At 31.9% G+C, this 16,256-nt stretch overlaps 3 protein-coding genes across 4 annotated transcripts; 1 reads left to right on the top strand and 2 right to left on the bottom strand.

Moving 5' to 3' along the window:
* Window positions 1-2,226: 2,226 nt before the first annotated feature.
* LOC106780537 (V-type proton ATPase 16 kDa proteolipid subunit) lies at window positions 2,227-3,960 on the bottom strand. Its single transcript, XM_014668836.2, has 3 exons — window positions 3,769-3,960; window positions 2,983-3,268; window positions 2,227-2,712 (listed from the first exon to the last, which is right to left on the bottom strand). The coding sequence occupies exons 1-3, from the start codon at window positions 3,842-3,844 to the stop codon at window positions 2,580-2,582; spliced, it is 495 nt and encodes a 164-aa protein (XP_014524322.1). The 5' UTR covers window positions 3,845-3,960; the 3' UTR covers window positions 2,227-2,579.
* Window positions 3,961-4,504: 544 nt separating this feature from the next.
* LOC106780536 (NADP-dependent D-sorbitol-6-phosphate dehydrogenase) lies at window positions 4,505-7,199 on the top strand. Its single transcript, XM_014668835.2, has 6 exons — window positions 4,505-4,682; window positions 5,067-5,161; window positions 5,274-5,391; window positions 5,707-5,839; window positions 6,388-6,607; window positions 6,739-7,199. Exons 1-6 carry the CDS (start codon window positions 4,550-4,552, stop codon window positions 6,967-6,969), a joined length of 930 nt encoding a protein of 309 aa, XP_014524321.1. The 5' UTR covers window positions 4,505-4,549; the 3' UTR covers window positions 6,970-7,199.
* A 1,274-nt stretch (window positions 7,200-8,473) lies between these two features.
* On the bottom strand, window positions 8,474-11,731 carry LOC106780535 (polyprenol reductase 2). 2 transcript variants are annotated; one of them, XM_022777029.1, is made up of 6 exons: window positions 11,241-11,731; window positions 10,820-11,157; window positions 9,496-9,730; window positions 9,060-9,155; window positions 8,912-8,969; window positions 8,474-8,817 (listed from the first exon to the last, which is right to left on the bottom strand). In XM_022777029.1, the coding sequence occupies exons 1-6, from the start codon at window positions 11,415-11,417 to the stop codon at window positions 8,780-8,782; spliced, it is 942 nt and encodes a 313-aa protein (XP_022632750.1). In that variant the 5' UTR covers window positions 11,418-11,731; the 3' UTR covers window positions 8,474-8,779. The 2 variants fall into 2 exon arrangements, with proteins under 2 accessions (XP_022632750.1, XP_014524320.1); XM_014668834.2 differs by having other exon boundaries at window positions 8,912-8,983; window positions 11,241-11,729.
* Window positions 11,732-16,256: the final 4,525 nt, after the last annotated feature.

The following is a 16,256-nucleotide window of genomic DNA, read 5'->3' as shown; positions in this document are numbered from 1 at the left end:
GGAGGAACTTGGATTTTTAAAGAGTCACACGTGATCACTAATTGGTTTATATAAAAGCCAGAAGGTAATTGAATGTAAGTAGATATTAAAACAATGAAATAATACTAAGTGGAAAAAATAAAGTTTATAAGACAAAATCATTGGTGAAATGTTTTACTCAAGAAGAGGAAATTGAATACAAGGAGGTTTTCTCACCTATAATAAAACAGTATTTGACACAAATTTTGACGTAGTTTTGAGTTAGGACAATTGGAAGTCAAAACAACTTCCTTACATGGAGATTTGGAGATATTTACAAATTTCAATTTGAGAAATTTTGTTAAAAATAAGGAAAATTTTCATTTCTTGAGAAAATAAATGTAGAACCTAGGATAGAGTTCACGTTAGCGGTGCAAGATGTTCAACTATTTTAGATGTAGTTTTGATAACTATGTTTACAATCAGATATGATAATTATGTTTATATTTTGAAAAGAGAATAATGTGAATTGATTTTGTTTATATGCAGAAGTTATCTTTGTATACAATCAATATAAAGATGAAACTTAAAGTTCAAAGAAATATTAAACCCTGAATTTGATATGAAAAATTTTGGTTTTGCAAGGTGACTTGAAATAGATAGACAATCTATTTATAACAAAGAAGCTGTTACAAGTTATTTAGATGCACATTATACAAGAAAGTGACTTTCAAAGCACATGTTCACATTGTTAAGACTATAATTTAATTTGATGGAAAAAAAAATTACAATTTTGTGGTGGTTTTACTTACTACCCATATAGAGTATACCATACTCACATAAGGGGTAAATGAGATTTTGTGTAATTATTTATCAGGATAGTTAAGGTGTCTTACATTTAATCTTTGTTTAGAGTTGATTAATTTTTCATCTAAGAATAAAGAACAATTATGGAAGAAAGTTCTTTTGTGATTTATATAGTCAATATGGAGAATTATGAAGATGGTTGTAAATGAAACCATATGAAGAAAAACTCATTAAACCGATCTGCTAGATTATCTATTAAACCGTTTAATAATTACTAGATTATCTATTAAACCATTTACTAGAGATTGGATAGTAGATTAAGACTGTTTACTAGACCATTTATAGGTTACACCATTTAGTGGTCATTCAGTGGTGCATAAATAGTATATTATTTAATGTTTTAAATCTTTCTGTTAAATTTGATGCCTATATATATAAAGTTTTATTTGATATCCTGTAAATATTTTATGGCAGATTATCTTAGAGCATGTAGTTTTCTTGTTGATGCGTTTCTTTTATTATTCCAAACCTACCAGAAACAATGAAAGTGAAGTACTTTTCTCTCAGTATTGACAATAGTCGACGGTAAAACATAATTTCTATTCAATCAGGCTCAAGCGAAGAAAAGTAATAGTAGCAACCGCAAACAACTATGAAACGAACCGAATGGATAACTCGGACAATATGTTTAATTTGTCTAAAAGGCTTAAATTTGAGTTAAACATACAAAGATCAATTGAATGTAAAGAAAAAACAGGGTTTTAAATTTGAGCTTGAGATACAAAGATCAATTGAAAGTAAAGTTACTGAAAGGGAAAATAATACAAACCTACTATTCTCCTTGACAAGAAATGGCAGCCAAGGACCATGTGATGAACGTTGACAGTTCCGAAGTAGAGAAAAATATCGTATCAAATTTGCTACACGTGACTAGAGTGCGTTATTGTAAGAAAATAAGAAAATATCCTTAACCTAACTCATGGATCTTGTAGCGCCGCGTTAGTCATGCACGAGTGAGAGGTTCAGAAAAAAACAGGTTAGATGAAGACTCATAAATGAATGATTTTGATGAGGTGAAGAAGCACGTTGAAACACATCAATTCAATCTGATTTCTCAAGATCACTGCTTCTCTCTGATTATTCACACCATTCTTCAATTTTTTACCTTTATACTATTGGTGTATTTGTCTGTACAACAATTTAACATAACATATTTAAATGAAAAAAAAAAACATTGAAATTTAAAAATAAGTATGCAAAGATACATATAATAATCTGACTTTAATCTACAAATAACAAAACTCTAATATTACAGCTCATCTAGTAATTCCGTTGCATTTTTAGTAGGGAAAAATAATACCACATTCAAAATTAGTACACTTACAAGTTAGCCTATTCAACTCAATCAAGTTCATTTCACATTTCGTTCTTGCATCAACAATAACACGATTCAGAATAATATTAGAGTGCTCAAAAAGTTCTTTTATTGAGAACGTCCATGTGGATTCAGATTATACAACTAAGTGATCAAAACACAAGGCAACGTTTAGCCACACTAGCATCCAATATTAAAAGACTCATTAATACAAGGAAAAAAGAAGCTTAAGAAGCTTTATTAAGCAAAGAAAGACTACACTTATACAAACACAAAAATGACTGGTGCAGCTACTGCTTTCACATAAGTATGTGTTAAATCCTGAAAGTGCCGTCCCAACATTACTAACCTCCACAATTAACAATTTACCCCCTCGCCCTCATAATAAGAAGGTTGAAAGCAGAAGGGAGATCAAAGAATATTTTGCAGCACATACTTCTTAATCAGCTCTAGACTGACCGGCACGAGAAGACAGGATGATACCAACAATGAGACCATACAGGGCAAGAGCTTCGGCAAAGATGAGGATGAGAATCATTCCAACGAAAAGCTTTGGCTGCTGTGCATTGGCTCTGTGGACGAAGATTCATTGTTTAAAGCAAGGATTTTAATAGGACTCATTATAAAAGCTATATCCCTGTATCAAACTAACAGCAAAATCTACATTTCATCAAGGATAACATGATAACATGTCCATTGATTGAAAGCATAGCGATTGCATTAAGTATCACCGTGAAATCTATAGACTTCAGAATATGATCAAAACAGGTTGAATAAAAAAGGTGATCAAATGAGTATCCACATTAATCATAAGATGAGATGCCAAGGCAGAAGAATAATACCTAACACCAGCATCACCAACAATACCAATAGCCATGCCAGCAGAGAGCCCAGCCAGCCCACAGGCAAGACCAGAGGAGAGATGTGCATAACCATCAAAGAGGTAATAAGATTTGGCCTTGGGATTAATGCCAGTACTGATGATGACAGCAATAATAAGACCATAAATACCCAAAACTCCAGCCATAACAACAGGAACAATAGACTTCATCACCAGCTCCGGTCTCATCACACCCATCGAAGCCACGCCCACACCACTCTTTGCTGTGCCATAGGCAGCTCCCATACCTTCCTCCGTCATTTCAAGTAACTCTTAGTAAGATAAATCTACAGAAAATGAAGAGCTAACAAAGAACCTCACAATTCCTCTTTCTATGTTTAAATACACAACATTCAAGCTCTTGTACCAATCAATTTCAAGAATAAAAACAACGGGAAGCAATTTCAATAGACTAATTTTGTCAACTGAGAACCAACCAAAGCAACGAAAATTCTAACCAAAACTATTCGTATCAGTCATCAACCTATATCTACGAGAAAAAATCAGTCCTTATATGCCAAAATAAATCTACGATTTGCAGCTACGCAATTGAATCCAACAAAACAATTGAACCGCAGAAACTACCAAAGAATAACTGAATCAACCAACAATAACATATTTGCCTTTTTTTCTTTCATGCAGGGATCAAATTGCGCACAGGAAAATAAAATTTCCTAATACAATCTCGAAAGAGATCATGTAGCTACTACGAACATAGATCTAATCGAGAAAATAGGTATTGAATTACAGGAGAAGACGAGTGCAGCTGCGGCCCCAAGGAAGCCGAAAAACGGTGCCGTCTCATCGCCACTGAAGGAAGCCATAATCACTGCAACGACGTCGAACAGATCTGATCTGAGAAGTGAGATATTCCGGTTTCCCCACAGAGAGGTTCCACGTTCCGATCTCTGTTACCGTACAGTGTGGAGGGGAAGGAACCTTTTCCCTTATTTTATAGTTGGTCAATTACCTTCCGTGCCCCCAACTGGACCGGTAAATATAACCCGACCCGAATTTAACCGGTACAGTCCAGTTGTCATAACATCATGCCCTTATTTGGTTTTGTCTTCCACACCTCCAAAAGTTCTTGGCTCACCCCATCATTTTTTAAAATAAACATTTTACTCTTTGTAAAAGTCACTCTTCGATGCATTTTAGAACAAGTTTTCGAAAAACTATTTCTAGAGAAAGAAATTTTTAGAATCGAATTTCAGGAACAAGTTTTCAGAACGTATACATACAATAACTTCTGAAATAAGTTTTTTTAAATTGAGTTTTCTAAAACTAGTTTTTCATAATATATTTAACTGTATTCTGAAAAGAGTTTTTTGGGATGAACCTTTTTTTACAATGTGTTTTCTCTCTTAAGGAGTGCAGAAGAAATTAATGGGGTGCAGGAAGTAATTTCCTTTGTTTTATGATAGGCTTGGGCTCTTCTACCCGCATTGTGGCCCAAACATGTAGCATAAGAGATCATGGTCAAAAGCATGCAGTAGCAGAGGTGAGTGGAGGAGGAAGAGAAGAAAAGCATGGCAATTACGCTCAACAATGGCTTCAAGATGCCCATCATTGGACTGGGTGTGTGGCGCATGGAAGGAAAAGCAATCAAAGACATAATTCTCAATTCCATCAAAATTGGTTATCGCCATTTTGATTGTGCTGGTATTCTAGTGTTCCAAATTTAGCATATATCTTGCGCTTCTTAATCTAGATTGCAATCTTCTACCTTCTTAGGCATTTTTTTACGGTATGAACATCATTCGAATTGAATCCAAAATCCCTGATTAAAACAAAATAATTTACCTTAGTTGATGCACGCGGTCGGTGTTCTTTTTTGTGCAGTTTAAAGTATTAAAACGATTAAAAGTTACTGTCTTTTTTCTGAATATTCTGATGCCTCCTTTTATCCCTTTTATACTGTTAGATTAACCCCACCAAAACCTGTTGATTAATTAATGTCAAAGCATAAGTTTTAGTTGATGCGTTTACTTAGTGATGCGTGGATTAGCATAAGGTGGTTGACGAGATTTGGATGTGTTGTTGCAGCTGACTACAAGAACGAAGCAGAAGTTGGAGAGGCGCTTAAGGAGGCTTTTGATAGTGGCCTTGTGAAGAGGGAGGACCTTTTCATTACCACAAAGGTTAGTTTCATAGTAATTCCTGTTCGTGATATATGTAGGTGAAGATGGTAATGATAATTGTTCTGATTCAGATAATTACAGTCTTACACTTTGCTTTTGAATGTGCTTTTAGCTTTGGAATTCCGATCATGGGCACGTTCTTGAGGCATGTAAAGACAGTCTCAAGAAGCTTCAGTTAACTTATCTAGACTTGTATCTTGTTCATTTTCCTGTTGCCGTAAGGCATACTGGTATGTCTGTTTCCTTTAATTTATCTTTCAGTGCATTATGGTTACAACTATAACTATCACTGTTAAAGGAGTCATCTAACCGAGCATCTTTGAACATTACACTGAAAACACAGTTGAGCTTCAATTCCATACAAACGAGATCAGTCATATATATGAATACTTCTGCTTTGTTATTCTGCGATAATGTATATTTTATATGCTGGCTACTTTACAAAATTAGCTCAAATCATGACATTTTGTTTGGGATTTTTAACAGTGAATTCATGCACATTTGAATGCCTTTTAATATAATTTTCGCATATTTCACGCATGCAGGTGTTGGTAATACTTCTAGTCCTTTGAATGATGATGGAGTCCTGGATATAGATACCACCATATCCCTGGAAACTACCTGGCATGCGATGGAGGATCTTGTTTCATCCGGCTTAGTTCGCAGCATAGGGATCAGGTGCAATTTGGTTATGCAAACCATTTTTGCTATGTTCAAGTAGATGCCCAAAAAAAAAAATTTTTTACTCCCCTTTATGGGCAAGTTTTGTCCAGTTATTTAGAACAGTAAAATCCAGAATGAAGAAAGATAAAACAAACAGTCCTGTCAAGTTCACGAAGATTGACATCTTGACAACTTCTCATTAGTCATTAGTCATTAGTCACATGATTTTAAATGCACTTTCCAGCTCCTACATGAAAGTTTATATTGTTGGGGGATGATTAAAGACTTGCAGCCAAGTCTCTTTGCATTATCCATCTTTATATGCTGTGATATGAATCTGATTTTTGGATCTCCATCATTCTGGTTTGTTCACCCTTGCCTCAGGTTTCAGGTAACCCTTTATTTAAATTGATTTCTGTTAGACTCTTGTTCCATGATGAAGAGGAAAGTATTGGATAACCCATCTATGTTTGATTTAATGGTCTAGATGTTCCTAGTATTAACTTGAGAAATGGTTGATTCTTTTTATTGAAATTGCATTCTTACAAAAATGTTATTTGCAGCAACTATGATATCTATCTGACAAGAGATTGCTTAGCATATTCCAAGATAAAACCTGCTGTAAATCAGATTGAAACCCATCCATACTTCCAGCGTGAGTCTCTCGTCAAGTTTTGTCAGAAGCATGGGATTTGTGTCACTGCACACACTCCATTAGGAGGTGGTGCAGCAAATACTGAATGGTTTGGTACAGTTTCATGTTTGGATGACCAAGTTTTCAAAGTGAGTGGTCAATACTAGTTTCCGAGCACAATGATATTAGCAAACTACCATAACTGCCTGCAATTGTGTATGAAAAAACAGTTTCAGAGTAGATTAATTTGAGGAGGTTGTACCATTTTCTTTGATTTCAGGGTCTGGCTGAAAAATACAAAAAGACTACCGCCCAGATTGCTCTTCGCTGGGGCATTCAGAGGAACACTGTGGTCATTCCCAAATCGTCAAAACTGGAGAGGCTGAAAGAAAACTTTCAGGTGTTTGATTTCGAGTTGTCTAAAGAGGACCTGAAGCTCATTGGAAATCTAGATAAAGCATATCGAACTAATCAACCAGCTGTGTTTTGGGGTATAAATCTGTATGCATGAGAATGCCGTTTCTAAGAATGTATCATGATCTTCAAATATGCAAAAACATACTGGCCGTTGGATCTTGAGACTTGTCTTAACATTCATAGATGGTATAAGCTTCGGTCTCCGTGGTAGTCCATTGATTTGATCATCCAATCTCTTCTTTTCGATGGTTTAAATATTATCTTTTTAGCCCATAGAAAATTTCGTGGACTGAATAAAAGGGTGATTTTTGAATATTTAGTTAATTTTTTTGCCCATTTTCTCTCTTCCTTTTTATTTTCCGTTCTATTTGAGAGTCCTCATCTTTCGAGATGTGAACTTTTAATTGATAAGTTTCTGAAATATAGAAAATACAATGATAAAAAATTGGTAAATTTTGTTAATTACGATACTTCAACGAAGAAATAACTGAAATTTTTTTATCACTAAGTCAGTCTCGTAAGACATCACTTTTAAAAATTTGTATAATGTTTATCGTTCTTCTGTTCATCTTTTTTATTTCCATATTTCCATCAATGTGACACTTCCAATTTATGTTTAACAAGGGTAGATATTTGCCAAGATCCCTAACCTCAAATATAAAATGCCTGCCGAAGCATCCTAACCCTCCTTTCTACACCACACGAACACATGAATTTAGATTTATAAAGATTCACCTTCAATTCGAATTTCCCATAAAATGTCTCAACATGGAAGAATGCAAACGAAACTGAGATCATCTGGCTTTGCAAAATAAAAAGACGCCATCAGTAAAAAAAATAAAAATGAGAAATAGCAGGACCATTCCACTAGAAATAGATTTGCCATGCAACTTCATCTACCAACTCCTGAATGTAAAGAGATAGCTTCTCCATACACAATAAAAAAGATAAGGAGCAAGAGGATCCTCTTCTAAGTCCTTTAATAGGTTTGATGAGCTCCAGTCTAGATCCATTCAAAAGAGGCAGAATTGACCCAATACCCCCACATGATGAGCTAAATGGTAATATATAAGAAAAACAAAACGAAACCCTTTCTAACACCAACTTCTAAGAAATCCCACTGTACAATGTTATAAGTTTCATCAAGATTAATTTTGATGACTGCAAAACCGTTATTGCTCTTACTTTTGTGCATGAAGTAAAAAATCTCCTGAGCCAAAATAAGATCATCGGTAATACTCCCACCAGCTATAAATTTACTTTGAAGAGGGCTAATGATGCCATCAAGGAAGGTTGAAGGCTATTAACTTTTAATTGAAAGGAAAATTGTCTAAGTCTAAATTCGCACTCCTAGTTGTAATTAATTACCATGACAATGATGTATTGATTGAATAACTTGGCTAACCACACAACCATAATAGTATTAACCATGGTTATTTCAGGATCAAATATTATATTTGTATAAAGAGTTATGCAAGTTTTCCTCCAGAGATTTGTAATTTGATAATCATAGAAAATAATACTTCAACCAATAATATTGTCACCGCGAAAGTTATCAGCAACCGATGAGTATTTTACATGGCCAGAATTTTCTAAAATTTCCACAATGAATGCAACGATATCTATTTAGGGTTTATTTTGGTGGGTAAAAGTAAAATAGGATCGACTCTGACTCTGAATGTCTGATTTTTACACCAAAAAGAGAGCCAAAAGTTATCTCGGTAATTTCAGTATAAGCTTACCTACACTAAAAAACATGATCTAAACAAGTACAACTGGAGAAATAGTAAAGTTCTTTGCTGAGATCAATTGTGATAATTACACATTGCTCATAGTCTCACAGAAGAAATGGAATTATAGCAAATCGATTACTTGGATAATCTTTAAATTTTTGACGATACCATTTATGTGTTTCCACAGCTGCGAATGACAGATTTGCCACCTATAAAAGAAATATGCCAAAAGCAAATGAAAAAACAGAAGATAATTTGTTTAAAGTATTAAAACCTTGCAAAAACTGCAAAAAGAAATATTACCACAAAAGCAAAGAGTAACCAGATTGTTAGGTTGGATCCTCCAGTTGCGACCACAAAACTAGCATATATAACCTTCATCATTATCAAATATTAGGCTTTTCATATCAGTCACATAAGCACAAGTTATAAGAGACGGAAAGAGGCTTACAATCTCAGAGAGATAATGTGGAGAGGAGACGATTTCAAACCAATCACCATGAGGAATTACGTATTCCTCTGCGTCTGTTGAATGTCGTAGAGAACCCTGCCAAAATTATAAAACTCATTACCTCACGATAATTGAATGTAACAATATTAAGATAACCTAGTCTACATCGTTACAAAACTGACATATTTGCTTCAAACTCCAAAATTTCATTTTAAAGAATCATTTATATATTAGTTCACAAAAATGTCAAACAAAGCAGAGCAAATGAAAAAAGCTATAGATATTTAATTTCTGACGCCAAATTTATCATCTATTGTAACTTGGTAGCATTAGTATAATTCAATATCAGTGAGATGAAAATAAATAGCAACTAGAAGCCATGAAGATAAAAAGTCTCAAAATCTAGGATTTAGAGGTCAAACAAGTAGATGCATACAAGAATCTTATGGCAGTGGTATTGATGAATCCAACCCCATAAGAAAACAGCTACAGCAATCCAATGCTTCCACCCAAGCCTGATAAGAGGAGTTAAAACCTGCCAGATGTCTAACTCTGTTACTTGCATCTGATTCTTGCCCTTGACAATGAACTCGGTCACTAGATTTGCTACGAAGTTAAACACCTCAACTGCACAATCACCACACAGCGATAGTGGTGCTGCTATGTAGAAACTAGCTTCAGAAAAATAATAAATCAATCCTCTTTATTTAATTATTTTCTGGAGAACAACAAGTGATACTAAAAGGTAAAAATACAGGAAATTACGCAATAAATTTTTATGTATATAGTGTTCTAAGAACATAGGTGTGGACCTTCTCACTTCAAATAACCAGAAAGAATCAATTTATTTTAGATTGCACATCAACAAGTAATACCAGTACTTCAAATCAATCTAGGACATGCGATATATAGCTAACATTTAATTCTCAAGTGAGAAAATAAATGATTAGTCACTCTCAATTGAAACCATCAGCTACTTTCCACACCTTGCTCTTGTTTTTATTTCAAAGCATTATGGTAGATTAAATGTATGAATTAAAGATTTAATGATCAGACTATATTTGTCATCAAAATTCAAATAAATACACAGACAGTCCAAATGTCGATTAGACCTGTTCTGTTAAAACAATCATAAATGTTGTATTGGACATGAAAGATATCTTTATAACTTCAGATATACAAGATACAAGTTTTTCCAAATAAAAATGGGGAAATCTTTTCAGGAAATAATTTTTACAAGTTTATGTAACACAACAAAAAAAGTTCAGAAAAAAGTAAATGACGGTTTTAAACAAAGTCTTCTATGATGAAGAAGTATTTAAATATGCATGTACTGCTTTTCTCAGCTCATCTTCATAACATTTCCATTGAGACACTCTTATAAGATGAAACTCACATGGTCCTACTAATTTAGAAATGGGAGCCCAAAACCGGGAATGGAAACCGCATATTTAGTGAGACCCGCCTGAATTTCACCTATGGAGAAAGTGTCAGAAAGATAAATTTAAAGAGTGAATTACTCATATTTCTTGACAAATAATTCACTACCTATGCACTTCAGGAATTGTATTAGCTGAATGGACTAAGTTTACAAGTCCCCCTTGCAATTTTAGACCAATCAATCAACAATCAAGAATTATTCATCCCACGAAGTGAACAGACTTCACAGAAATTCTCAATTCAGAACGGTAAAAAAACTTCCAAACTTCAAAAGAAACAAATGCAAGTGAAACACCAAAAAAAAAAAAAAAAAAACTCACAACAATCCAGTGAGATAACCAATGACGTGCATGCGAGCAGAAGGGCTGTAGTCAAAGACATGAATGGTTTCATAGAGTCGGCGGAGGACGTGAAATGCCATCAGCAAAAGAAGTGAAACCGATTCCCACGCCGCATACCCCTGCCTCAGTTTATGAGAATCGGTTCTTATGGTGGAACCACCCGTCAAGAAGCTGGTGATAGTAGAATACGAAAACGGTTCCGCTACAACCGGAACCATGCGGTACGCGTACGCCCAAGTCGCGACAAGCAGCAGCGTGGTCCACAAAAAAGCCACCAGATAGAAGTGAAAAAACAGCCTCTGAGGAATCGTGAATTTCTGCTGACAAAGAAAATTGAGTTGGTGATGAGAAATTTCGAGAGCGTGGGATGAAAATGGAAACCGAATAAAAGTAGCATTACTTGGGAGGAGGATTGCATGATTTTGCCTCGCCCGGCGAGGCCAAGCAAGGTGCGGCGGAGGAAGCTTAGACTGGGAATCGAAAACGACGCGATGACGATTGGTAACGTTGCAGCGAGCCATGAAGCTCTCAGAAATTGAACGAGAAGCTCCTCCATTGATTGGTTCTGCAGAAACATGGTTTCTCTGTCGATTTATAATGCGAGATAGATACGAAGCGTGGGTGAAGATTCATCAAAAATCTACGGTGCGTGAAGGGAAGGGTTAGGGATCTCGCTACAATGTTTCATTTCAATTTCAATTTCAATTTCGTTTTCTTTCCTCTTGTTGAATGAATAGTAACTATGAAGAATACGATGATATAATAAGCGCCAGAGAGATTGAAGAAACGGTGTTGAGCTATGGCAATGGCACCATCAGAACGGTGAGTGAAAACTCATCGCAGAAGCCTTTCCCTAGCTTGACACGAACGTCCTGAATTGTTTATTTTTTAATCATTTCTTTAATTGCATTTTATCTGTTAATTTTTTTTTAAACAAGTAATGTTTAATTATTATAACACAGAGTACTACTAGGTACTATATTAACTAATTAAAAATAATTTAGATTTAAACCAGTTATACAAAATTCAACAATCTCATTATTTGGGTCTACATCACAACTAGAAGATACAAGTACACTTAGTGCGACGTCGTATTTGAAACGGCAGGTTTAGTTTGCTGGGTACAAAGGAAGGTATCATTTTCAAATAAGATGGATAAAGGATTGCTATTCCGATGGGTCATTGTTGGGCCCTTTGATTTTAAAAAGTGGATAAGGCCCTTTTTGAATTCTCCGTTTTTCTCTGGCATGGGCTGTTTGAGTTGCGGGCCCGGTTATTATTATTGCTATTAGCATGGGCCAGGGTCACGTGATGTGGAGGGAAAGCAATATAAGATGACACGTCACAATATACTATTTATACTTTACTAACAGGACGTGGTGGGATAGTGATAAATACGAACAATACGAATACGATGCATCACATGGACGAAGGAAAATTTATACCCTTCGTTATGCCACCATTTAATGGCCTACTCCTTTTGTTTTTTACTTATGTAGATTTTTTTTTAATTTAAAGTTAACTTTTTTTTTACCATCATGTGTATATAAAATCATTAACTTACTAGAATAGAGAAAAAAATAGTATTTTTAAAAAATGGTATTTCATATTCAAATCTTATAAATATAAAAAATCACTGACAAAGTTTGATGTAAGTAAAGGTTTATTTTCATATTTTTAAACTATGATTTTGAATATTATGATTCCTAAAAATAGTAAAAAGAAGGGTTGGTAAAAATATATTAAATTTTCATACAAACCAAATAACAATGCGGTGTTGTTGTTACTATAAGTTTTGATTATCTAAGTGTTTTGCTTCCATTGTGTCCCTTTCAATTAAAAAAAATGTAAATAAAGTAATTACAGAGAGACTAACATTATCAAAAGTTAAGATGGTAAAGATGGAAGATTCAAAACTTCTTTAAACCCTTAATTTTAGTAAATGAAACCATTTTATGATGAGTTATTTTGAAATTATTCTCTAGAGTTTTAGAAAATGTCAGTTTTAGATGTAATAATAAATATTAATAGAATATAATTAAATTAGTTTTAAATCGTGACCCCAGTAATTATTTCAACTAAACTCCGTCACCCATAATGCCTTGAAAAGCATTAATTGTTCTTTTCTAACTCTGCGGCCATGATTGTTATTACCTGATTTCTAATTGATTCACAGCTACAACTTAACTCTGCCGCCAACAAAGGTGTTTGAATAAAAGAAAAATATTTTTTTAAAAATTATAATTGTACCTTATCTGAAGAAACAAGGATCTCTAAACCCTACTAATTACAGTTTTAAACTGAGTTATTAAAACAATAATATGATATTACTTATCGCTATTTAATATCAGTAACTTATATTTATATTTCGTATATAGGATACTTTATGAGAAATGACTTAACCCAACTGAATATTGAAAATCACAGTATTAAATAGGTAAGATCAACTATTAATAGTGAGTAGTAAATACTCGATATGTTATCCACACTAAATTATGTATTTTCTTTAATAACTCCCGTATCGTCTATAATGAAAAAAAAATATGCGGATACGGTATCCACAGGTAAAATTCGTGAGTATTTACTGTCTGCAGATATTTAATATCTGCAACGGATTGGGTACGGGTAGTATATTATTCAACTTGTAGGTATCTGTTACTCGCAAAAATAATAAAAAATAATAATTTATATATATTTTTAATTAAACTTAGTTAAAAATAAAATAAAAATAATATTTTATTAGGTTAAATTTAATTAAAATTAAATATTAATTTATATTTAACTTAATTTATATTATATTATATATATTTTTTGTAATTTTATTTAAATTTTATTTTAAAATGTATAAAATATTTTTTTTTCGAATATCCATGGATATCCGCGAGTTTTAAAATACCTGCAGATATTTTTTAAACGAATACTCAACAGGTAACGAGTCGGGTCGCAGACAAAATTTTATCCGACGGATCGATATCTTTTTACATATATAAGAGACATTTCCATCGATATCTGTGCCCGACCGATCTATTATCATCCCGTCAATGTCTTCTTTTATATATATATATATAAAAGAAGCATTCTCGTATTGAATAATTTAATAAAAAAAACAAGTTACACACAAATAAATTGGTTATTGAATCTCTAAACTCATAACTATGATTCATTCAACTAGAATCTATAGTCAACAAAGTATGTTTACATATATTATTTTAATCATATTTTAAGTGAAATGAGACTTTGTAATATTCATTCTGTTTCCTAATAACAATAATAGTTCTTGTCATTATCATTCTTCTTACAAAAATCATACATGATGTTAAGATATAAAAAGATAATCTAAACACATATAAACCGTTTATGTTGCTGTTTAACATTGTTCATAAAATCCTAACACTTCATTAAAAGAAAAAATATACGAGAAAATAAGAAAAAAAAATAGAAAGAAACTTTTTTATTATTTTTAAAATTATAATTAAAAATCTTTATTTTTGTTAAATCAGAAAAAAAACTCTGTTATTTTTAAACTAACTTTAATCATATATTTTCATAAATCTAATAATTATATTTTAATAATATATTTATAGTTAGTTTAAAATTTATAAAAGAAATATTTAAATAAAAATGTGAATTTTCATAAAAATTAAATTTAGTTATAAATTAAAAATATACAAAATTAGGATTGAATAATATTAAAAACAAAATTGACTAAATTAAAAAGAAAAATAACAATAGATATAAAAAACTAATACTAAAACTAACCCAACACGTAGATACAGACTTAACAAATAACACTGACATAAATATTGAAACATTATTAATCTTATGAATAAATATTTTTAAATTAAGAAAAAATAAATAAAAATAATCACATATTAACACTTGGCTCGTATTATTTATTTTCTATTAAATGAGTCTATTATTGATAAAAGTTTTAAAAAAATATTTTTTTTAAATAAGAAAAGAGTGCAAAATATGATGAATATAATTTGTAGGGATTAATTGTTATAATTATTTTGTAACCTAAACAATAAATTCTTTTTTTTTATATTTTTGGATTCAATTTTAACATATTTATTTGACGTTAATTATATTCATATATTTAATCAGTTTATTTTAATTTTATTATTAATAATAAATTCACAAAAAATATAACAAAAATATAAATTATGAAAACAATTATTATAGAATTAAATATGTTTTTGATCGCTTAATTTTCACTGAAAATTAAAATCAGTCTTTCTTCAAAACTTTGACTCAATTTAGTTCCTCAACTTTAGAAATATGTAGATTTAGTTCTTTTAACGATATTTTGCTAAGTTTATTTAATATTTTAAAAGTATTTTATGATAGCATTTGAGTTATTTACCTTAGCATATTTTTTCTTCAATATTAATTGAGAAATGCATTTGAAACCTCAAATAAAATTAACACATCTTGATTAAAAGGACTAAAATCATGCAATTTTAAAGATAAGGGACTAAATTAGTCTAAAGTTTCAAAGAGAAACTAATTCTAATTTTGACTAAAAATTAAGAGACCAAAAATATATTTAATCCATTATTATATTTATATAAAAAATTAATTGTATTTATACATATTGATTCACAAATTTGCATACCAACAAAACTAACTCATGAAAAATATCAAAATTAAGTCGGTTAGATTTTTTATCAGTTATTTTATAATGACTGAACATTAAAAATGCATATATAATTATGTTTAATATATTTTAAAATATCTTAATCAATATATTTTGAAAATAGATAATAAAAAAGACTTAAAAGAGAATCCAATCGTAGATTGGTGAGCTGAATGAAGAGAAAGAAAGAAAGAAGCAAAGTAGGAAATTGATTTTAGAAATGATTTTTGGTGGTGTTTGGAATGAATCTTGGCCACTTACCAAAAGGCAGCATAAAGGTTAATGATTAAGAAAAGATTGGTTTCATCATTACAATGGCTTAAATTTACACTCTACACTTATCAACCTATCGTCGACTCATTCTTTCATTCCTCCATTCTTCCAACCTTCAAATCATCAAATCTCATTCACTTATTCCTCACTTCTCCTGCAAAATTCTACTATTGTCTGCTTTTCTTTTTCTTTTTCTCACACGTGTCATTTATCTCTTCCTTCTTACTAATTTAATAAATTATTACCATCGTCCAATCGCTTTGATATTTATTTTGAATTTAATTCATATCACAGAATCAGATCAAATAAAATTTGTTTTATTTATAGAAAAGTACATTTCTATAATAGATGGAGATAGAATTTTCAAATTTTTCCTTTACCTCTGTGATATCCAGACACTGATGAAGGTGGGAAGTCATCACTGATGTAAAAGACACGAATAAATTTTTTTAAAAAATATATAAGTGAATACAAAACATACTGGAAAATTTTGTGCTGACGTGT

The sequence above is a fragment of the Vigna radiata genome, unplaced genomic scaffold (assembly GCF_000741045.1).
Source record: "Vigna radiata var. radiata cultivar VC1973A unplaced genomic scaffold, Vradiata_ver6 scaffold_393, whole genome shotgun sequence".
Classification (NCBI taxonomy): domain Eukaryota; kingdom Viridiplantae; phylum Streptophyta; class Magnoliopsida; order Fabales; family Fabaceae; genus Vigna; species Vigna radiata.
This window is presented reverse-complemented; position numbering and strand designations above follow the sequence as displayed.

Bases quoted from the DNA above. Each gene is read 5' to 3' on its own strand.
- LOC106780535 (XM_014668834.2), bottom strand. From the start codon at position 11,417: ATGTTTCTGCAGAACCAATCAATGGAGGAGCTTCTCGTTCAATTTCTG. The intron at 9,156-9,495 runs GTATGCATCTAC...TAATTTTGGCAG, and splicing joins ACCACTGCCATAAGATTCTT to GGTTCTCTACGACATTCAAC. The intron at 8,984-9,059 runs GTAAGCCTCTTT...ATAATGATGAAG, and splicing joins CACATTATCTCTCTGAGATT to GTTATATATGCTAGTTTTGT.
- LOC106780536 (XM_014668835.2), top strand. From the start codon at position 4,550: ATGGCAATTACGCTCAACAATGGCTTCAAGATGCCCATCATTGGACTG. The intron at 5,840-6,387 runs GTGCAATTTGGT...TGTTATTTGCAG, and splicing joins GTTCGCAGCATAGGGATCAG to CAACTATGATATCTATCTGA. The intron at 6,608-6,738 runs GTGAGTGGTCAA...CTTTGATTTCAG, and splicing joins TGGATGACCAAGTTTTCAAA to GGTCTGGCTGAAAAATACAA.
- LOC106780537 (XM_014668836.2), bottom strand. From the start codon at position 3,844: ATGGCTTCCTTCAGTGGCGATGAGACGGCACCGTTTTTCGGCTTCCTT. The intron at 3,269-3,768 runs GTAATTCAATAC...TGACGGAGGAAG, and splicing joins AGCTGCACTCGTCTTCTCCT to GTATGGGAGCTGCCTATGGC. The intron at 2,713-2,982 runs GTATTATTCTTC...CTTCGTCCACAG, and splicing joins GTTGGTGATGCTGGTGTTAG to AGCCAATGCACAGCAGCCAA.